This window comes from Panthera uncia (genome assembly GCF_023721935.1).
Source record: "Panthera uncia isolate 11264 chromosome A3 unlocalized genomic scaffold, Puncia_PCG_1.0 HiC_scaffold_11, whole genome shotgun sequence".
In the NCBI taxonomy this organism is placed as follows: Eukaryota; Metazoa; Chordata; class Mammalia; order Carnivora; family Felidae; genus Panthera; species Panthera uncia.
In genome coordinates, this window is record NW_026057578.1 from 86,613,685 (window position 1) to 86,637,860 (window position 24,176).

At 39.5% G+C, this 24,176-nt stretch overlaps 1 protein-coding gene across 7 annotated transcripts in view; it reads right to left on the reverse strand.

Moving 5' to 3' along the window:
• The window catches only part of EXOC6B (exocyst complex component 6B), a 615,985-nt gene that overhangs the window by 152,284 nt on the left and 439,525 nt on the right, over window positions 1–24,176 (reverse strand). For 5 of the 7 annotated variants that reach the window (XM_049650337.1, XM_049650336.1, XM_049650335.1 and 2 more), the window contains one exon: window positions 9,676–9,749. In XM_049650337.1, the coding sequence (XP_049506294.1) occupies window positions 9,676–9,749 (74 nt within the window). The other 2 variants (XR_007461984.1, XM_049650339.1) reach the window with 2 other exon arrangements.

Below are 24,176 nucleotides of genomic sequence, written 5' to 3' on the forward strand. Positions count from 1 at the left end.
TCTTTCCTGACTCTGTCTTTGCCTCTGCGACTTGCTCAGTCTGGATTGCCTTCCACTGTAGCTTTCTTTCATTTGGTTCCTATTCCATCTTTGCTTCCCCCTTGAGACTTAACATTTTAGACTATCCTTTTGGTCTCCTACTTTACTGATGTTGTCTGGTTGCCCTTTCCCAGTCAGTCTTATCTCATTTCTTTATGCATTCCTAGGAACCTGCCTAGAAGGAAGGTTTTAATTTTCAGATCAGGGTTGTAGATGCTCTTTTTGGTCCTTGTTCTCCAGGAGCCCAGGCTTGCAACTGTGGCTCCTAGGTAGTGAGTTCTCTTACAGTTAAGGGGGCTTCTTCCTTGGCAAATTGAAATATGCCTCAATTCCCTAAATCTGGACCTTTGTTGTCACTCTCTGCTGCCCTCCAGCGGCTGTCAATAGATGCAGTAGTTACTTAGATTGAGGCCTGGCTCTTTGCCCTTTCCAGGCTCGTAAGTGTTCTCTAGTAGGACACTAAGGCAGTGCAGTTAATGAAGATGAGATGTGTGTTCAGAATCCATCAGGTTTTATTTAATGCTGCCAGTACTCCTGCGACAGACTTTGATACCACTGCTACTTCCAGGGAAATTCATTGGTAATGACTCACTTGACCTTTCTCCCGAAGATGTGATTATCTCAGAAAATCCACAAATTCCACGTGTGTGGGTTTGCATATTCAGGCTGTGTGTTGAGATATGGGAGAAGCCTCCCAAGTTCCTGAGGCTTGGCGTGTTGGGAGATGCAGACAGTGGTGCAGAACTTCACGCTAGCCCAGGCAGCATGCCTCACAGGTTACCTCGGTCAGAGGATCACCAACGCTGTCCGTGAGCAAAGGGAGAAACTACCAGGTGGCTTTCACTACGCTATGCTTATTAGCTCCTCCCACAAGAGCTTGAAATGGAACAAAACTCTAGGCTCTGAACTGACAGACTTGGCTATAAAGCTATCCAGAGTGACACTGGCACGGCGCCCACTTTAAAAGCAGCCATCATGCTATTGGAGCAAAGGGGTAGAAGATAGTTGCAGACTAGACGCACACTTCTGGAGAAAGTATGCCTAGCATACACTGGAAAGGCTGTTGTATGCTCTGGTGGAACCCCTAAGTGGCCCAGCTTTGCCAAGTAGGAAGTGCTAGACAACTCTGTTGAGCAAGCTTTAGATTAGACTTCCTATCTAACCCGAGACTGTGCCAATATGGGTTGATGGCAACAATGGATAATGTTAACCTGGGGTTGGGGCGATCCATGAGTCAAAGGCCAAACGCAATGTATTGTTCATGGGAAAACACATCCAACGTCTGGTGTTTTGTCTCCTACTACCCAAAAGATTATCCACAACTGCTCCTAGCTAGCTAAAGTTCCTTCCACATAACTTCTTTCCACATAACTGCTATTAATACAGCTTAAGGACCCTGACAGGGCCCACAGCACCTGTCATTCACGAGTCAGCATTTCCAGACACACAAACTGTCTATAAGAGGGAGGGCCTTCAAAGAGGCTCAGAAGCTACCACTTTACCAAGTACAAATGGGCAAAGAACCGAGTGTCTCCCACCTACATTCGTGCTAAATGGCTAAGCTTCCTCTCTGAGGAAAAGCAAAGCCCCTGGAAAATACAAAGCGGTGTTCATCAGACCTTTCACCTTCCTTTCATAGACCCCAGCTATTCTCCACTGTGAAAAATCAATGAGGAATCTACCTCTTATAAACTATCATGATCTCAATGTGGCTGGCATCCACTACTAATACATGCTCCCTTTTCTCTGATTCCCAACCTCTTGAAACAACTCCATGAGACTTTAAGAAATTAGACTTCTGAATTGCTAAAATGAATAGAAAATGGCCATCCCCACATGCTATGATGTCATTTGGACCGTTAAAATGTCTGGTTTTTTTTCCCTAGCATTTAAATAACATCTTACATGATTTTCTATACCAAAGAGTCGCACCTGCTAGGATATTATTTCATGAGATCCTGGTCTGGAAAAAAAAATGGATTCTATGTTAAATCAAAACAAACAAACAAACAAACAAACAAACATACAAACAAAAAAACCTGAGACAGAATTTCTGAGTGCATCTCCTTCCCTAGTTGAGAGGTTAGTATGAAGTGAGACAAAGTTTCAGCAGTTCTAGAATAGACTTTCCTCCAATCAACCAAGGACATTGGGTAAATCCCAGAATGTGTTACATATTACTGGCAATTCCTTCTATAAATTTTCCATGGCAGCCCAGTTACATAAGGAAAGATACCTGATTTTCAGTGGCAGCAGCAGCATCTATCTCAGTGGCTGAAGACCTTATCTACCTGTGCCCCATCCTGTGTGTGCTGATCTAGCCTTGGCTTACATGAGGTCATAAGTCTAGCTCGGTGGAGTCTATTCTCAGAAACGTTCCTATCTCTGTTTTTTACAGAACCAGACCAAAGGCGTAAGCTTTCCCCAACTCGGGAACGGGAATCGTTTGTGGTCAGAGATTCCTTTGAGGTTAAAGGTATCGCCCTGGTGCCTGTCAAAATAACATGGGCACAACAATTTTGTCAAAACAACCAGAAAACCCTACTTTCAAAAACCAAAGGGCCACCCTCTGAAGCTTTTCAAGATGGCCATCTTATGTATGCCGGGCTGCCAAATCACAGCTACAGGTTCTTTTCTGAAAGCCTGTGTATCAGTGTACAACAGACTTGAGCTGGCCCTGGGGATTTGCAGAAAGCTCTGCGGCTGTCCCTAAAACTGACCGATACAGCATCAATATAAAAAAAAAAAAATCAAAATTGAGACCAACTGGCAACCCCTTGGATGCAGTTGTTTTATTCCCAACTATACCAGTAGAGTCACTGTAATAGTGCTAGGGACAGTGTCCAATGAATGAATGAATACTTCTGATTTAGGGAGGTCTATAAAGTTTGCTTGCTTTATCTATGTTAAAACATGGACTAGGGTCTGTAGGAACTTTTAGTACCTCTGTCTCAGCAAAGAGATTTGTGCAGACAGTCTGATATTATTACTTTATCTTCTTCCAACCACCAATGCCTTTAGGATAGGATGACTCTGGATTTCATTTCTGAAATGACATTTAACCACATATACATGCTACCACACCAGTAGTGAAGACGATCTTTTCTAAGATAATGTGCTTAATGGCTTAAACCATTCCTTCTGACCCCTCCATCCACATTAGTCATAGTAATGGCATCTTCCAATTCCATGAGTTATCAAGCTCTTTGATTTCTGAACCCTGGTGCAGATGACTCCCAGTTTTACAGGCCACTATTTATTCAAGATCATACACAATCTGAAGGTCAACAGAATATTTCAGGTGAGCACTTGGGAGAGTAGTTCTACCTCCAGCGTTACTGGCCCATATACTTCACTACCAGAGGATCTGAGGATTTACATACCACTCTATTTTCCTCCACCTAGAACATCCTTTCACAAAAACATCCCCCTACCAACTCTCCCCACACCTCTCATTTTCTCCACCATGACTCCTTGGCAACTGCTCAGTAAACATTTAGGAAAACTATAGGCCATCCCCCGCCCCCCACCAAAACCTCCAGGTTACATCCCAGCAAGTTAAAAACCAGTATTAAGAAGTACATGTGGGAAATGACTTTCTTCCTGTTAAATAGGGCTTAACCGTTGTGACGAAATGTAGAAGATTGCCACCTGAGGCCTTTTTAAGATGTGGGCCCGCCTTACCCTGATGCAGGCCTCCTCTGTAGTTTCCTAAAAGTTAGAGGTTGTTTAGACTGGCTAGGGAGAAACATTAAAAAAAGAAATTCTATTGACTATATATCATCTTGTTATGTGCGGTATCAGACAAATTCAGTTTTTCTATCAATTGGTATTCTACTGAGGCTAACACATAAGTGGTTATTAAGCAAAGTTAAGATTTTTCCACATGAGCCTAGATCAGTAGAGCAAAGGGGGGATGTTCCTCTTACTGGGAGTGGTTGTTCATTAGACTTGGGGGCAGAAAAAAGAAGAAAAGTAGGCAATTTGATTCAAAAACCAAAACTTTACTGAACAGAATGAAGACAGGCTGGGAAACAGGAAGGGCAGTTCTGCATAGTTAGTTTCTGAGCTGTTCCCAGGTTTCATACCTGACAGAGCGGACGGTCCTGATTTCACTTTTACGCCTCTAACACGAACATCAGAATTCTTTCAACGTCTCCAAAGAAATATACAACTATTTCTCTTAGGTCCTAGAGTTGTTGTTAAGGCAAGTTAAGTGCCTGCAATGGAAATGCACCGTGTTTACTTTAGTCAGAAGGTTTAGAAATTGGGGAATAACTGGCCTAGAGGGAATGTCACCAGCTCCATCTAAAAAAAGCCGCAGATATCTTGGGATGGCTTTGCTGTTTGAGAGTCGTTGCCAACAAGCTCCATTCAGGAGATCTGATGCAATGTCACAACCTAGTTCATTCAGCTCTATAAAAACTTAGTATATCGGAAGTAAGCAACAATTGGGGCCAAGGAACAGAAAATAATGTGATGCTACTAAAGAAAAGAATCCACTCCAACCTTTTCCTGTTGGTCAAATATGTACGGTGAACAGCCAGAAATTAAATGAGTAATATAAATAATTAATTATCTAGGGAAGTTACGATTCCCTCACAGTGAATGTAACAGAAATGTGAAATGTTTCAGGGTAGCCTACAATAAGCAGTGTTTGCTGAGAAGGAGAAGGCATAAACAAAACCAAACAAACAAACAAAAAAACAGGTCCATGAGGAAGCTGAATAGTAAAAGTAAGAAACGAAGAAGAGAAAGTAAGAAATGGGGTTTTAAAAAGATTAGTCTAAGACTTAAAAAAAAGGAAAGATAGTCTAGATCCTAGTTAAAACAACTCCATATATGTTTTTAAACAAAACTTAAAACTGGCTATTCTCTATGCTTAAAACACTTTCCTCCCTCACCAATGCCTGGTTTCTATCAGTTGAACTTTCCACTATTTTAATGCAGTATTTTATAACTACTTAGGCTCCCGAAGACCTCTCCACTCCATGGCCTCTTTCTGCAATTATAGATGCATAGTTTGTATAAAGGTCTTATATCCCAACCGGAGGATAAACTGAAGTTGATTTCCCCGCTCTTTGATTTTGGGCTGGCCCTGTGACCAGCTCTAGCCCATAAGATGTGGTGGGAACGATGGCTTGCCAGTTCCAAAGTGTAGACCTTAAGGGGTTTGCATATTTCCCCTCGCTCTCTTGAAACCTACCAATACGCCACGTGATTACGCCTGGGTTAGGCTGCTGGTGGATGAGAGACCACACGGAGCAGAGAAGAGTCAGTCTAGCTAAGACACCCTAGACCAGGCAGTTCCTAGTGAATCTAGTACCTGACCTCAAGGTGTGAGTGAGCCCCCAGAACCTATCCTAATTGCTAATCTGTAGAAACCTGAGTTAAATAAATGATTCTTCTTTTAAGACAAGGCATTTTGGGTGCTTTGTTATGCAGCAAAACACAACGAAATAATTGAAACATATGTAATAGCTTCATCCTTCCAACGTAATGCTCACTACAGACTGACTTATATTAAAATTAAGTATTTGCTGATCACTTCTTTGCTCCTGGAGGTCAGAGACTGTATGATATTCACTTCTGTATTCCCACAGCACCGGGGTTGTGCTCTGTTCACGGTAGGCACTCAGAGTTTGACAAAATAAGCTGAAATGAAAATCAACGGAAGTTCAAATTCTAATATACATTAGTATTATCTACTGAGTGCTTAACAAAAGAAGAAAAACACAAACCAGAGTACTGGTAGAGAATCCAGTCACTACTGAGAATCTGCTATGGACCTTGTATGGTAATTCCCAATGATGGAACATTAAAGGCTGGCAGCTACTAGTACTTGGAGTGCATATGCCACTTCAGGATAGCTAATAAGTGGGCCCTTTAAGTTGTCCTTGCCAAGATCTAACATTAACCCGAAGTTGGATTTTGATAGCGATTCACACACATATTTGAACACATGAATGTGAAGTCATACTGCAATCCTCCTTTTATGGACTTGGGACATTTAGTGGCAAAGGAGATTTTGATTTGCACTGTCTAATTCACATTATCATTAACAGCAGGTTTTCTAAGCCTAGCAGTCTGACAAATGAGATTTGCACGTAAATGTACATTAACTATGAAGTGCTGCACGCATATAAAATATCATGAAAGCTTGTGTAGTCAAGATGTCATTTCACTCTTTTCCTTAAGAAGTAGGAGACTGAGAATAGACAGGACAGGTGGGAAACGATGAATCGTTTTGCTATCCGTATCTAAATTGCGTCCTAATTGAATTTCTATAGCTTTTAAGTGACACTGTGCTATTACACTCTATGCAGAGATGATCTCATCAAATATTCTGTGTTTTGATTATTTTAAAATTATTCACTTGACAGTGTCTGAAACACTCTAAAGCAAGGCAACACAAAAGTACGATCAGAATGAACATGCTCATAAAGCAGTGAGACAGATACAGTCAATGACAGTAAAAGAACACCCTTGCTGCACTGTAACCGTAGTGCTTTGCATGGATGCACACCCCAGAACTTGCCCTAACTTTAACTTCTTCCTTTAACTTCTGCCATGCCTGCTTAATATTGTTACGTCAGACTCAGAAAGAACATGATGATTAAGTCAGTCACTAAGCTAGAAAACTGAATCAGGATCTAATGAGGTTTAGACTGGTTAGAATGATAAAAAGCTGTGTTGTTAACAATGTGAAAGAAACACATAGACCGAAGAGAGTAGAGTCTCCAATCTGTTCCGTAAAATCGAATGTGTGAGGACTCCTTGAGGAGTGGGTCTCAATGCTATACATGTGATAAAGACTCAATTGCTAGCAGAGAGGATGCTCAATAAATCAGGAGAGGAAGCCTGTCCCCGAAATTGTGATGCATTAATAAAAACATAAAGAACCAGAGGGTCAGAGTTCAGCGAGACAGATTTTAGCCAACTTAAGAAATATCTTTCTAGGGGTGCCTGGGTGGCTCAGTCGGTTGAGCAGCCGACTTCGGCTCGGGTCATGATCTCTCGGTCCGTGAGTTCGAGCCCTGCATCGGGCTCTGTGCTGACAGCTCAGAGCCTGGAGCCTGTTTCAGATTCTGTGTCTCCCTCTCTCTGACCCTCCCCTGTTCACGCTCTGTCTCAAAAATAAATAAAACGTTAAAAAAAAATTTTTTTTAAATAAAAAAAGAAAAGAAATATCTTTCTAATAATCAGGTTGTCATAAGGAGGTCCTTGCTGTCTTGGGGTGGTGAGTTTTCTTCAAGGAGGATACACAGGCACAGTCTGGGTGCTACACTTGGTTTCAAGTATCAAGTCAAAGGTTATCCTGCATGATTTTTCAAATGAGCCCCAACCCCCAAATTCCATAATTCTATTATGGGATTCCGAAGGAAACATGCAGAAGGACAACATACTCAAAGGCACTTAATCATGCTTCATTTGAGGTCCAGATATCTCCTTTGGAAACATACTCCCAGGTTTTCTCCTGATAGTTTGAACATCTCCATAGTTCAGAAGTCCCCTTTTAAAAAGATGCTCATTTTAAACAAGTTGTGAGAACAATGAAGATGGACTGCAAAGAGATCAATATTTTCAGAAGAGAACAGGGAGGGATAATTTTTCTCACAATGATTCCACCTACCTGGGGGCTGCTAATAAAGAGCTACAGCCTGAGAGCTGGGGAAGTTTTTCAAATGGTCTAGGTTAGGAAAGTTATTGTTTTAACAGAGAAAGACACAACTAGAAATTAGGTGATTGATTCAATAGGAAGAGACATACTCTTCTTCTTAGTAAAATTTAGGAGTTTTGGTTTCTCCTGCTAAAATATCATAAAAGGAAGTCTGAGAACAGAAATGTAACAGCAAGTAGGAACTTAAGCATAAACACCAGTGCTCACTGAGAGCCCACAAATACTTGAGCATTCATCCCCGGCTCAGATCCACCTTATTTTGGCTGTGTTTTCTAACTTACTCCCTTAGTTAACATTTTCTGTGAACACCAGTTGCTTTCCATAGGGACCAAAAACCACAAACTAGAGAGAATGACCACACTTCCTTCTCATGAATAGTGAGAAAGGAAAAATTTTTTCCTTGGATGTGGCTCTCCAATGAAATTCAGTTTCTGCTTTCCAAGAAAAGCCAATTGGCTCAGAAGTTTCTGAGAAGAAACAAGGGAGAAAATTCCAACAGATAGCACTCCACAAAACCCTAAGGCAAAATCCCAATCTCCCAGTCTCACATCAGCCAAGGGGTTAAAACCTGAATGTCTCAGTTGAGTTGCTGAATCCACAGGTGGAAGGTCATAAGTGTGGAAAGAGATACTCAGCTCCATTTGTGACCATGCTGGGAAAGCCTTTATGTGTACGAGAACCCCCACCTCGGCCCCCAAATATTAAGTTGACACACGTTTCTGGGACGCGGCTTGAATCCTCAAACTTTGGCGGGTCTATAGAGACACAATTTTCTGTTTTCTGCTTAACAGGGCTTTCCAGAATTGTCATCAGATGACAGATTACACCACCCATCCACAAGGATTCAGGGGTAGCTCAGGCCATCCATTATGGGTTAAAAGCTGTTCCAGCATGAATCGAGACACAGTGGTAAGGAGACTACCAATACAAGGGGTCCTATAGCTTTAAGAAATACTCTGGGCATCTAAAAGTTTTCAGAATGCAAACTATGTCAGCTCTGAAAACAAGAGGCACTGCATCATTATGGCAGGAGAAACAAAGCCAGCCCCCTTTTTAAAACAGACAAAAAAAAAAAAAGATTGTTTTAATAGGAGAGAAGCATCAGTCATTGATTCTTACTTCATTCACACTTTCTATCCAACGCCATCCATCTTCAGAGTGAAGAGATGACAGAGCCCGGTTAACTCTCTCCCTCTTTCGGCCCCCGCCCATCCTGTTCCTCTCTACCCAAACCACCGAGGCCTACCAACCTGCCCATTTTGATCTGCAAGCAACAGCCCTAGAGAATGACTCTTTCTAACTGATGGGCTCGCAAAGCTCAGGTATGCCTGACGACTGGCTTTCATCAACACTACTTTAACAGGGTTGCCTGTCAGGTTAGCATGACTGGTCAGGGCCTTTGCTAATCATCTTCTAAAACCACCACTTAGTCACTCTTGGCTGACCACATTCTACAAAGGAGGGGATGGGAAGACTGAAGGCAGCAGGAAAAAAGTCAACAAGCCAAACCAACCATCCAGAATGTAAAATATTTCATTTTTCTTAAATGCTGCTGCCCTCATTATCTACAAACAAAAGTCCCCAGGCAGGCTGTCTCTGCATCAGTGCACCTGCTTAGCATTGGTCTGCGGAGTTATCTTTCTGCTGTGTCTGCAGAAGCCAACTATAGCACAATGGGTCACATCACTTGAGGGTCACTTGAGTCCCTCTACGCTCTGGGTCCCTCCTCCCACCTCCTGCCTTCCCTTCTACCCACAAAACCTTTAACTCCACCATAGCTAAGGATCCCAGATAGCTAAATAAAAGAAGTGGCCTCAAACACAGGGAAAAACCCTTAGGTCTCCAGTGTGAATCGCCAACGCCAATCCCCCTCCCCTCCCCTTTTCCTTAAGACCTGATGGTCTTCAGTCACACATCTTAAAAGAAAAACAAAAAACAAAAACACAAAGACTTACTTGTCTCAAGTCGATGAAGGCCAACTGCAGCGTGTCCTCCTGGAACCCAGGCACCGGGCCGGATCTGGCAAACTCTGTGGGAAAGAAAAGAGGATAAAAAGCGCCTTTAACTAACCATGGACAGGGAGATTGGCAGACGGATGACAGGGAAGACAAGAGAGGCTGGGGGAGAGGAGGACCAAGCTTCTAAGGAGTCATGTCTCTCTCCCTTCAGCTTCTTTGTTTGCCCTTCAAAATTCGTGTCATCAAAACACCATTAATTCCAGCATCCTGACAGCAAGGAAACTGTACTAATTCGACCTGAAATTTATTCCCATGAGCCGCGCTGGGCTTCAGAGTATTTGTTTTGTGAATGGACAAACAACTTGCAAAGGAGGAGGGAGTGGGGGAAAGAAAAAAGTTTTTCCTCTCAACACAATAAAATCTTCAGCTGTGAAACTCTTTTCAGTTCCGAAAGCTATTTATATTTTAGATCGCTGAAGGAATTTTCTAATTTCACGCCTGTCACCTCATTCCCCAAGCATTTATCAAAAAATATTCCCTGCCACATCATTAATTATTCCCTCACTGATTATCTGTATTATCTCATGACTGCATTATTGCCAACACACACACACACACACACAAGCAGAAGCTGTCCCAACCCACTGCTTGGCTCCTGAGCAAAGGAGTACTTGCAGATATGAAAAGCCTACCTAAACAAATCTCATGGCAAAAGCTTACGGAATATTTGCACATATCCATCCTACTAGTGTACTCTTTGTCCTTGACTTCTACTTCTATTCCACTCTCGAAAACTCTTTTTTTTCTCTTCCCTCTACCCCAATTTAGTCTTAGGTCAAAGACACCACATGAATGCTATTTGCAATTTACAGTAGCGCCTTGGGTCCATGCTCAGTTTATGACTCTGGCTTCTACATCGTTAACAAGAAGATAACTGCACGGGCTATAGGGACAGACACTAGTAACAGTTAAGAATGTCAAGTTTTATCGTCCCTAAGCCCTGCTTATTATGAAATCAAAAAGGTCTTGTTTAAGCTCCCTACACACACACCCACACCACACACACCACACACGGAGAATGAGAAAATTCAAGAGTTGGACAGTTACTATGTCTTGAATTCTCTCTATAAAGCCAAAGTGTGATGGACATTTAACATCAATCTACCATTTGCCTCAAAAACAACTCCAGTATTGGCTCAAAGCAAATATGAAAAGGAATGTTTTCAATTACGTTTTATTCCAGGAATGAATTTAAGAAATTATACAGACTTAGTATCATACTTTTTTTTGAAATTAAATAAAATCCATCAAGATACCTGCATAAATGCCTGGAAAATTACTTCCAACATCCAGTAGCTGGACAGATTTAAATGATGATTTGTGAACAACTATGGGAATCCCTGTTTTTAAAAAATATTTTCCATCTGGGGCTTCTTAGACAGAATAGTTTTCATAACATCCTTGCCCCACTTAAAAAAATAATGCTAAACAAAATTGAAAGGGATTATGGAAACATCACATGAAATGAAATTTAACAAAATTTGTTAAACAAAATATAGCACACGTATATTCTACAACTGTACACAAAATATTATTTTAGATATTTCAAAAAAAATAACTACTGTAAGTGAAAGGAGATAAACTATAGATAGGATGATTAGCAGCACCGGGTTTCTATTTGCGAGGAAAAGAAAACTCCAATGCTATTTGCAAATTAATTCCATCATATTATAGCCCAAATGATTCAAGTTTCAAAAGAGTAGAATCCTACAACTGTACAAATACTTGAAGAGGGCCATGTTAACGGAAAGCCTGACATACTCCATCCTTCATATCTTACAACAGCCATTATCTGTGCTAACCTTGTATATACAGCAGCTGCTCAAGTCAGATGTACAACTCGCCCATACTGTGCTCCCACAGAAAGCAGTTCTTTGAATTATAGCCACAGCCACTCTTTTTGACTGCCTTGATTTTCAGTGGTCGGCTTCAATAAGCTTCCCATGCCTGATGGTTTCATCCAAAGTTGCTAGTTTCCCCCCACTGCTCCTGCATGACTCAAGGCTATGTTTCATCACTTGACGTACTGAAGTCCTCTCTGTCAGTAGGAACCTTTCTTGAGTCAAAATATAGCAACTGTCAAGGTGTTCTGCTTACCTACACATGTCCAACTCAATAGAATTACCCTGTGACACAAGGTTGAAATGCTTGAGAGCTGCCTACATATTCTCACCTCTCCCTGTTGAGCATGCTCCCTGGGGCTGACAGATGACACAGACAAAACCACTCAGGAAACCAAGAGTCTCACTTTATAGACCTCATTTTTATGACACACTGAATCTTCCAGGTTCCCAGAGGACATGGTGGCCTTTTAGATTTGCTTTTCCTTTTATAAATCAGGGAATCAAAGAGTGATAATTGCTTCAAACTATGACAGAGTAAAGAGATTCGTTTTCACATATAGTTTATGGAAATGTCTCATTACTGTATATTCAACTTCATGTTTGTATTTTTTCCTCATTGTTTTACATATATAATCCTTGTCTTCTCATGTAGATAGTAAACCCCTTAGGGATAAGAACCCTATCACTGAACCTAACAAGTATTTAAAATACTAGATATTCAACAAATACTCGTATATTAATTAAATAAGTTACAAAAAACAGCGAGATTCATTAATCATACATCCTCTTCACTGCCCATGAAAATCTTTAGATTGCAATAGGTAACGTGGCCTTATTAATATGAGTACCAATAAGCAGGTTTTAGGAATGTATGAGCTCCCTAAAATTTGGTGCACAATGATTGAAGAGATGGGTTTTGAGGTCATAAATATCAGAATTTGAGCTCGGATACTAGGTCTACGGGCATAGGCAAATTACTTAATCTCCTTAAAGCCTCAATGTCTTTTTCTCAAAAATGAAGAAAACAGTGCATTCTTTATAGTGCTACCATGAGGATTAAATGAAATAACACACATAGAGCAGTTGGCAGAGGGCCTGGCATATCATAATTGATTATCATTACAATTAGTTTTCTGTGTGAATATACAGTTCTCTGGGAAGAAGCTTCCTAGCTTTCACTGAACTCTCAGAGGGCTGGTGACCAAACAAAAGTTAAGAAACACTGTTACATACCCAGGACAAAACAGGAGAATTTATTCAGCTACCATTCAGTGATGAGTTAGTGAGCTGGCATTGCAAATTTGTTTACAGGCAAATATTTAAGTCTTTCACTTAAATGAAACTGAGATGACTAATTAACAGAATGTTAGCCACAGCAATTTTTATTGGTGTTATTTATGAATTTCAAAAAATGCATAAAACAGATCTCTTGCAATGTTTGGATTCAATATACGCTTAAAAACACGGTTGTTCTCTTAGAGTCAATTGTTCAGATATACAAAAAATGTTAACAGCATAAGAAAGTGTGAATATTTTAAATAAATGAACATTTGTAAGCAGTCTGATTTCAACTCTATAAAATATAATATGCATAGTAAACACTCATTTCATAATGTTAACTGAGGCTGTTGCAGACGGAAAGATTACAAAAGGATTTTCTTCTTTTTTATATTTTATAAACTTTTAAAATGAGTAGAGACCACTTTCATAATCAAAAATAGGAAATAGAACACATGTGCACATGTGCACCAAAATTACCTAGTGGTGCTGATTTAGTAATACTTTCTCTAGTGACAAGGGATAGGACTTATTCAAGATTTAGCATTACAGGCAGCCGGGATTGGTCTGCACACCCAAATTCCCAGATGTTGCTTGACAGAAAGAGAAGAAGAAAACTACAAAAAGCTCCAGTCTGTGTAACAGGCCGATTCATACACAAATTCATTAGATGCACACACAAGAAGCCTCTCTTTAACATCACAAATGGAAACCTTCCTTCTTTGGAAATCATCAAAAGAGGTAAAAGTATGCAATTATGACTGAGTGGAACCAATGTACATATGGGGCACAATGGACAAGACCCTTTCTGGACTTGTCTCTGAGTCCAAGATCTGTCGTAGGTTTTCAGTCTCTAAGTGTTTCCAACACCAAGTGTTTCCAAAGCCTGGGTTCTGTAGTGTAGACGGCATCGCAAGACCATATAAGGTGTTTGCTCTATTTCACAAAGACCCAAACCCAACATTTGACCAGCATGTGTTACTTAGGGACTGAGTCAAGGTTCCAGTGAGGCTGGCAAGAAAGCTTCCTCTTCAAAAATTTGTTCAGATTAGTAGAGCCTACCAGTGATGCATTTTCCAGAGACCTCTGGCTCTCCCCAGCAGCTCTTTCCTGCCCTTGTACCATCATGGTAGGGACTTCAGAGTTGAAGCTGGTATCAGGGCTTCACTCCAAGACCCAATTTGCAAATGTGAAAAATCTTTTAATGAGGAAACTGCCAACTCATCAAAATTTACAAAGGAAATATTTTCATTTAAGAAAATAAAAAGGAGGTATAAAAGTTACGGAAAACAAGGCATATTATTAAGTGAAGGTATAAACGGGGAAATAAAATCACACAAAAAAAGTATTTTACTTACCAAATATTCAACGTTCTTTCATATTCTCCTACACACTTAAATCTATGTGGTTGGGCAATCATTTCTAAAAACAATATTAATTTCTCAAAAATATCCTGTAGGTTTATTTATAATGACATAAAATTACCAAAAGAGAAAAAGAAGGGATTCCACTAATTTCAAAATGCTTTCTAGACTTCTTGAAGGCTGATCTTATAATTAACTAACACTATCACTTAGAGGGGGAAGGAAAAAAAATTTAAATAAACTTTAAAATTATCAGGTACATTCACATTTGGCTGAAGAAAAAAACCATTTTTATAAACACCATAGAATGCTAATTAGAATAAAACGGTAGAGTCAGATTAGAAAGGGCTTTGAGAAATCAAAATGACTGTCTTAGTCTATAATCTGTGTATCTGGATAGGACATCTGAGAGTTTATCAAAAGCAAGTTGTGAGAAACAGAAAATAAAACTAGTTCTTCTGAAATGACTCTAGGAGAACAATCATGTTTGTAAGGGTATACCGAGTCACAAAATTACAGATCTATTTTATGCAAATTGTTCATGGAACAAGAACAATTTTCAAAAGCAGATGAGCAACAAGATAAAATTTATTTCAGAAAAGCAAAACTAGTACCCTCTCTGGAAAATAGGTAAGATAGCAATTGTCGGAGAAAACCATAATTTGGTTAAATAAGAGGAAGCTGAAAAGACAGTGGATAAAATTTTGACCAGAGGTCCCTAGATACCGTCATTCACTACTGCTCTCACTGAACTTCCAGGTCAGAAAATGGACAAGATAGCATCACCAGCCCTCACTGAAGGGACCAGAGGTTTGGCTAGGGCGAAAGTGCCAGGTGAGAAAGAAAACGCAGTACCCGGGGGGCCCAAAGTATGTTGGCTTCTTGTTTACATCTTAAGATCATGTCAGGTCACATGTGGTGCTTGTGGGATTGAAAAAATAAGAGCTGCTGTTGCTGTATTAACATAATGGTTTCCTGGTATCTAGCTCCCTGGAGCAACAGACAAGGAGTGTGCCAGACTACCAAGTGTGGCTCTGGGGAAGCTAGCCTCTTCTTGCATCACTTCACAGTGGCTGCACTAAGCTCATTACAGACATGAGTTGATGGACTCCACAGGGAATCCACTTGGGGCTCTCCTGGTCAGAGAAAGGTTGGCCAGAACATAAAGAAGTAAGCAAAGGAGGCAGATACCAAGGAGACAGGAAAACGGTGGGGCGTTGGGGGGAGAAAAAAACCACCTTGGAGATGAAACTGACCATACTTGTGTAAGTGTGCTTGCATGGACATGTGATCATAAAAAACAGGCACCTTTATTTAGCCAGGGTATGACTCCGTGTCGCACATCACGCTCTGTTTTTACATACCTTAAATATGTAACTCACTACATTTCCCATCCCAAAAAGGGCAGAGGGAAGCACAGGCTAACTGAAACACATTCTCAAAGTTCTGTGAGAGAAATCTGATGGAAACTGACGACACTGAAATCTGATTGCAAATGCCAAGCCAGGACTACACACAGATTTGCAAAGTGCTTTTAAAGTTTGATTTTCTAAGTTCAATTCTCCAAGCTCCTTTTGCTCTGAAAGACCATTGAGAGCTAGGACAGACAGACATGGCATTTTAATTAATAAGGAATTAATCTCCCATAAGTGAGAAAATGGACACCAGCATGAAGGAAGTTCCATGCTGCTGTTCAGTAAACAAGACAATCAATCTCCACCTGGCTGCCCAGACTGTACACTGTACCACTGGGAGGAAAGGAGGGTCCTGGCACATTCAGTGGCTGGTGTCAGTGACAGCACACATTCTCCCGGACAGAAAAGCTGTTTTATGAGGAATAAACCTAGCAGATCAGAGAGGTCGATTTCTACATCTTTTTTAACATATAAGAAGAATCAGTAAACAGCTTAATGAAATTAGCGGAATCTAGCAAAGCAAACTAGAGAAACAATTCTGTTTAAGTTTAGAAGACAGATAATATAAGTTCCCACCATTTCATGGAGTCCAAGGGGCACTGGGTGCCTTTATAGAAATAAAGTGCTCATCTTTGTCTGAAGAAATAATATTTTAAATGATGGGTAAGAATACTTAGCCGTATTCACTAAATTAAAGAGAGTGACTTTTGCATTGTGTGATTCTTTGCAGAGGAAGAAGGGCTGAGGAAGTCAAGACTATAACGAGTGGCAGAACAACGTCATACCGCACGGCAGCGGACTTTACCTTAATATTCCACAGAAAAATAACAGGCAAAAACAGAGCAAAAGATGACCTCGGACTTGAGTCTATAACTTACGCCGCTAAAGCTGAAAGGAGCATTTGGAACTACTGAGGACTTCTACCGATGAGCAAATTAAGGCCCAAAAGGTGAAGTCAGTGACCTAGTTAGAATCTGATCCCTCTAAGTCTGTCCTTCCAATATTTCAACAGGCACCCCCCCACCTCAAATGTCTAAAAACAAATATTCACTTTGCATGTTCCTTTATAGGCATATTAAGTATTCCTTTACATTTAGTTAGGAATCATAAAATCCTAAAAATACACAGATCTGTGCAAAGTCATAATTTTTCTCGGAAGTTCCCAAATGCTTCACAATTTTGCAAAGTGCCAGTTTCATAATATATCTTTTAAAATCATGGTGAAAAGAAGCTTCTCCCAATCAGTATTCCCAATCAGTACTTCTGTGTACAATCTCTAGGAAAGCTGAGGGTCCACCATGAGAGGGGTGGGCTTCCTGAGAGATGAGAAAAACTAGTGCTCAGAAGCAGTGACTTTACATCCTTGAAATTTTCACTGTGCTTTTAAGGACTTAATTTTGTCCATGTGTTTGTTCAGCACTGATTATCCTGCCGTATGAACATATACACAAAGTTGCGGCTATCTGACATTTTACAGAAGGATTTTGAGAAGGATTCTGTAGGTCATTTAACATAACAGTGAAAATCAATTTTCTAGAAAAGCACTGTCCAAATAGAAATGCGAGCCCCATGTGTAATTTTAGAATTTCTAGTAGACACACTGAAAACAGACAAAATAATTAATATTGAAATTAATAACATATCTTGTTTGACTCAATATACATAAAATATTTCAATTTCAACATGAAACTAATATTTTAAAAATTATTCATTTGGGGGGCACATGGGTGACTCATCAGTAAAACATGTGGCTCTTTTTTTAAAATATATATATGTATGTGTGTGTGTGTGTGTGTGTGTGTGTGTGTATTTTTTTTTTTTTTGAGAGACAGAGAGAGAGCAAGCGTGAGTGGGGAGAGGAGTGGAGGAGTAGAGGGTGGGAAAGGAGGGTCTAAAGAGGGGGAGAGAGAGAGAGAGAGAGAGAGAGACAGAGAGAATATTTTAAGCAGGTTCCATGGCCAGCATGGAGCCCAACGTGGGGCTCAATCCCACAACCCTGGGATCATGACCTGAGCCAACATCAAGAGTCAGACACTCAACTGACTGAGCCACCCAGGTGTCAGGAGCATGTGACTCTTGACCTCAGGGTCGTGAGTTCCAGCCCCACGTTGGGCATGGAGTCTACTTTAAAAAAAATGATTCATGCCTTTTTTTCCAAAATTTAGTATATATTTTACACTTACAGCACTTCTCATTTCTGACTAGCTATATCTCAAATGCTCAAATGGCCACTTGAGGCTGATAGCTATAGCGTTGGACAGCACAGCTTTACATGATGTTGACTGTAATGAACTTAAGTTAAAATTAAATGTGCCAAGAATGATCTTAGATTTTGAAATGACCAATAAAGAGCATTCCTAAAATTCACAGCATTATGAATTCTATTTTTACATCGGCTATGAAATTAGGATTGAAGCAAATGTCCATGATGCTACACAATGGCTTTGATTCAGCTTGTATTAGAAATGTATGTTGCCTTCAGAGAGCTATATATATACTTTGTATATTTTTCATCATGCCTGTCAATACATTTTTATACTACCTCTCAATTAATCCTTATATTTGTATGCTTACCTTTCTTCTCTTCAACCCATTTTCTCTTTCTTATGCAGGTGTCCCCTGTTATCTATGTGCAGGGAGATATGTACCAAGACACCAGTGGATGCCTAAAGCCACGGAGGGTACTGAACCCCAAACATACCATGGTTTTTCCTATACATGCATATCTATGTTAATTTGTAAATTAGGCACACTAAGAAATCAACAACTAAGAATAAAATAGAACAATTATAACAATATACTGTAATGAAAGTTAATGTCAATGTGGTCTCTCTTTCTCTCAAATAATTTATTGGACTGTACTCATCCTTCTTGTGATGATGAGAGAAGATAAAACACCTGCGTGCTAAGATAAAGGAGACCTGTTACATAGGCATTGTGATGAGTGTTAGTCTTCTACTGACGATACATCAGAAGGAGCATCACCTGCTTCCCCATCACAGTTGATCTTGGGTAACTGGAACCACAGAAAGTGAAACTGCAGAAAATTGGAGGCTTTGGTACCTAACTTATTTATTTTTTCAATTTATCCTGTTGAAAGTGGCCTCAAATCATTTTTGGAAAAAGCAGTAGGGTGTAATTGTTTTTAAATGATGATAGCTGATAAGTCTATAAATTTGGGGACATAGTGAGCTATGCCTCAGTTTCCCTAGCCAGTGATGACAATAACCATCCTGATCTATAACTGCAAAATGTTTTTTAAGGTGCAACATAAAATAAATACTGACTCATTAAAGGGAAAAGTATCAAGACTCTGGAACAGGGTGGAGGCATATCGTACCACACTATGAAAAATGCTGAAAGTCAGAGAAATGACTAAGGTACGTTCCACATGGGAAGTTTCCTATGTTAAAGGAGACAGACTTTTTAAGAAAAATCAGTATAATTCTTTTCTTTCTTTCTTTCTTTTTTTTTTTTTTTTTACAACTTTTTAAAAGTAGGCTTCATGCCCAATGTGGGGCTTAAGCTCATGACCCCGAGATCAAGAGTCACATGCTCTACCAACTGAGCCAGCAAAGTGCACCAATATCATTCTTTTCAAACTGAGAGTAGTTAATATTTCTTTGGCATATATATTTCATGATGTTCTTACAATTTTCTAGGAAAACTAAGTCTCATAATGTAAGCTGATGTCCACAAAAGATAGATATATCATTAGATAAGGTAACTGAGATTCTAGTTCTTTCTAGAATTTACTTATGTGACCTTTGGCCAATCAGATAAGTTCTTAGTACTAAATGTCTCTGCTGTGAAATGAAGGTAATAATATTTCACTTAATTAAAGCTACAGGAATAAATCAAATATATTCTTGATGTCTATGATACAATAAAGAACATGTCTGGTCTTTGCCCCCGCTCCTAGAATAGAGTTTCAAATACCCTTGAAAGTTCCTGAGCAATAGGAATTGCTATTCACAATGAGCTTCTTTTGACCATACCTAGGTTTATGCTAACAAGGTTGCTCCAGTGGGACCTTAGAGAGTTTTAAGGGAGGGGCTGGATAAGCCAGAAAGACCAAGCTCATGATTTTCAGTCACACCCCCAGTCTACAGGGAGGGTAAAGGGGCTGGAGGCTGATTTCACTCGTGTGGCCAATTATTTACTCAATCATGCCCATGTAATGAAAGCCCATATAAAACCTCTGGATACTGAAACTCAGTATCAGATTAGTGAACACTCTGATGTGCTGGGAGGGTGACATGCTTAGACTCCAACCAAGAGACAAGATGAAAACTGTGCTTGTCCCCCTCTTCCCCAGGACATTAACCTATACATATCTTCCATTTGGCTCTTCCTCTTACAGCCTTTATAATAAAACTGTAATCAGAAGTATAGAACTTTCAGTGATTTCTATGAGTTTCCTAGTGAATTCTTTCATGCAAGGGAGTTTGGGGAGTTCTGAATCTGTAGTCAGCTAGCAAGAGGAGTGAGTGGCTTGGACACCTCAGACTTGCAGCTGATGTCTGAAGAGGGGAAGTCTTACAGGACTGACCCCTTAACTTGTGGAGTCTGCAATTAGTCTACGACTAATAACTTAGTTGCAAAATTGGATTGAACTGTAGGACACCCAACTGATGTCAGAGAACTGTTGTTGGAACACAAAGTCCAATATAGATCAAGTGCCATAAAACGGGATATTGGGTCCATTTTAATATCTAGGCTAGAGCCATACATGTCCCAGCATAATTAATGGGAACATTACTGGATTTGGATATAAGATAATATGCTTTTCCCCTTGACATGGCCACTTCTTCAATGAATCAAAAAAATTAAAAATATTGAATTAAAGTAAGTCTTTGATATTAGAGATCATTTTTGACACGACAAAGTAAAAGTTCTGTATATCTTGCCCAGAGAAAATGAACATTTTCTATATTTACTAGCTTTGATTCTTTGTTTCATGAAATTGTTCTAGTTATCAGCTGGGAACTTTTTCCCCTAAAATGGAAATTTATTGTAAAATAAATTATTTTATAAATAAATTATGTTTTATTGTAAAACAATGATCCAACAGCCATGTTAAATGTTTGCATTAGATGAATATCAACATAAATACCATTCTCCCATTCTGGTTACACAGGCTAGACCTAAGAAGTCAAGACCTAAACTTAGGATCTCTCTTACTTAGAGAATATAAACTGTGCCACTGAGAACTCAGTTTAGGATGTGTTTTCCCTTTTCTCCTTTTCCCCTAAAGCAAACAAACAAACAAAGACAAAAGGAGAAGAGAATCTTTGTTAGTGCCACGCTAGCCCTTTGGCTGATACTTACTGGGTAAAGGGTCAAGGAAAGGACTTCGGACACAAGTCAGGAGCTCTAGAGGAAGCATTAAGGATTTTAACTCCTAGGTACTGCTGAGAGGGAGATTAGTGTTTAAAAAGAATTTAGGTTGGCTGGAAGAAAAGGAAATGAAAATCGTTGTTTCTTAAGGCACACGAGCCACTTCTTTCCATGATAAACTGGTGCTTTTAAAGGAATATCTTAAGTGCTAGAAGGTATAGGAGATAAATGAACATTTCAAGTATTAAAAGCACTCCTGTCTTTAAAATGATCCTTGCTGAAAAGCCCTCAGAAATGCTTTTCTAGGGAAGAATAGAGAACCTCACTCTTTTCCCTGGTTAACTGTCTGGGCAGGGGCTTAGGCTACACCTTGTTTCCATCCACTGACAGGCAGACAGCTGACAAAAAGATTCCAGTGACTCAGAGGGGAAGGGCAGGCCTTAAACAGGCTGACTGCTGGGACTTGGTGAAAAATGGAGGAGCCTTGGTATTTCTCCAGCAAGGCATATCATTCAGAAGAAAGGTACCTCATTCAGAATGACAAAAAGAAGAGAAAGATGACGAGGCAAATTTTACTGATACCTACGAAGAAAATAAAGGAAGAGTTATTTTTCTTTTATTGTTGGTTACATTATAGAAAATGTTCGGTGTCACTTGCTATTAAACCATCCCAAATCATTAGGCTGAACAGTGGCAACATAAAAATAACCACTCCACTGAAGTTCTCAGATGCAATAAAATAAACTTCTGCTTTCTTCTCTTTCAAACTACATTTCTGAAAGAGCTATTTACAAGCACGGATTCAACTTCTTTATCTTCCACTCATTCCTGAATTCTCTGCAATCTGGTTTCTACCACCCCTACTTCCCCTAAAAGTACTTTCTCTAAAATTTACTTTGGATTCCTTCTTATTAAAGCAACACTTATTCAGGCCTTCTCTTACCTGACATTTGCATGTACCATGCAGTATTATATATATAAAATTATTCATTGTTTATCTGAAATTCACATTTAACTGAGCGTCCTGTTTTTTATCTGGCAACCCTACTCCTAACTGAAGTTTCTGTATTTAGGCTTGCATTTTCCACAATTTTGCCACAGTGATTTTCCTAAAGCAGAAAATGACCATGTCATTCTCATACATAAAACATATGACCAAAAAAAAAAAAAAAAAATGACCAGCTCCCTACGTACCTATAATCAAGTATATACTTCTCAATAAGTCTTCCAGCACCTAACAAGGATTATATTTTCACCGTTGCCTCTTGGTTACCCCACTTCATTTCACCTTATCCTCCAGTCATAATGAACTAGTTTTAGTTCTCTAATATGCCACACTTTTTGAATTTCCTCCCAGAATTTATACAAACACCTGCCTTACTAGTTAGAATATCCTTCCAAACCTACCTCATCCCACTTGAGTGGCTAACTCCTACCCATGTAGTTCAATTGGATATCCTAGTCCAAACAATTCCCATATAACAAATGAGTAAAAAGATTTTAAAAGACATTAGTGTATTATTCACAGATACTTAGTGATCAAACACAAAGACACAGGTCTCGATTCACCCATTCAGGTGTGTGTTATCCCACCAGTGACCCTACCATACAAGCTTCTCTTCCCAGGAAAGGGGTGGAAAATAGAAGTAAAATATAGATCAACAGAAATTTATAGGCAAAACTTACGAATTCCGTACATTGACTCACCGGAAACTTTTCGCTTTTCTAAATGAAAGTGTTGGCAGTGATATTTTCCTCCTATTTTCTAAATTCCAATCTTAGAAATATAAAAATGGGAAATGCTAAGGTGATCTTTTGGAGAAATTGTAGTAGGTCTCCTCAACTTCTCTCTTTCCCCCTTTCTCTCTCATTCACACACACACACACACACACACACACACACAAACATCCCCCCAACAAATAGATAAACTAAAGGAAGAGAGAAAGAAGGTAAATTTTTACAATTTGTAATGCTAAAAGTAGACTAGATAGATTAACTCAAACCAGAATTTGTTAAATGCTGAAATGCTAGATAGAGTATGTAATGATTGAAAAGACATGGGATTTTTTCTTTTAAAATGTCTTAGAAAATCTAGAACTTTCATCAATTTTTTGAGATGTATAAGGTGTGTTCCACCTAAAGACAGTAGATGGGTTAGAATGTTATGGGAACTCCTTGTACACCTGAGTAGAAGTCTGTCAACTTTCAACAATTAAAATAATTTTTAAATAAACATGGCATTTAATACGCCTTCCTGGTTTACACCCTATAAAACGGCCCAATTAAAGCCAACAGTTTACTGGCCTCAGCCCCAAAGACATGAAGTGAGGGCCAAAGAAAATATGTAATGTATAAAATGCCCTAGTGTAAACACTTGGTGACAAGCAGGAGCAGTGAATGCATCAGATATTCTCGACAGATTCCGGCTTACTGCAAGCATTAAGATTTGGGCCCATGTGAGTAAAAGGGATGCACAAACGGCTTAAGGGAAGGAGGCAGCAATGCTAAAGAAATAAAATAGCTTTTAGCTGAGGTGCTCTTTGGAGCTAGCTGATAGAACAGAAAGAGATGGCCATACGCTGGTCTGGGGCTAATGGTGAGGTCTTGGGTTTGCAATAATTAAGATGAGCTACTATTTCTACTGGCTCATTTCTGCCTAGAAATGCTTCTGGGTGTTTTGAAGCAAATCACGGGGATTCGTGAACGTTTTAAATAATTGTCTAACTTTCTAATGAAGCAACAGTAAAAAGGCTTTGGAGAGTAAGAAATTGCTATGATATACTCGTTTTACTGTAAGAAAACCTGTTTTACCAAGTCCAGAACCAGGGTCAAGTGACAGGAAAAGAGTAATAACCACAATATAATTTTATTATTTTCCTTCTTTGAAATGGCATTTCTTAATCTTTCTGGTCCCTGAAACTTCCAAAGTGTTTAAGGTCTTAAAGTTGAGAAAAAAATAAGGACTAAAATCTGAAACAGCTAAAATGGAAAATGTAGAGAAAGAGGGAAGGAGCACTAAGTTTGGAATATCACTTCAACAAAAAAATCTGGTATTCTCCTTTCCAAAGCCATGCAGCAGGAAAAGAGCCTTTTGGAAACTACCAGCTGTTCAAGGTAAATCTCTTGGCCACCATCCCCACACCCCCCAAAATATCCCTTGAAATAAAATCAGGAAGAAAACTCAAACCAATTTCAA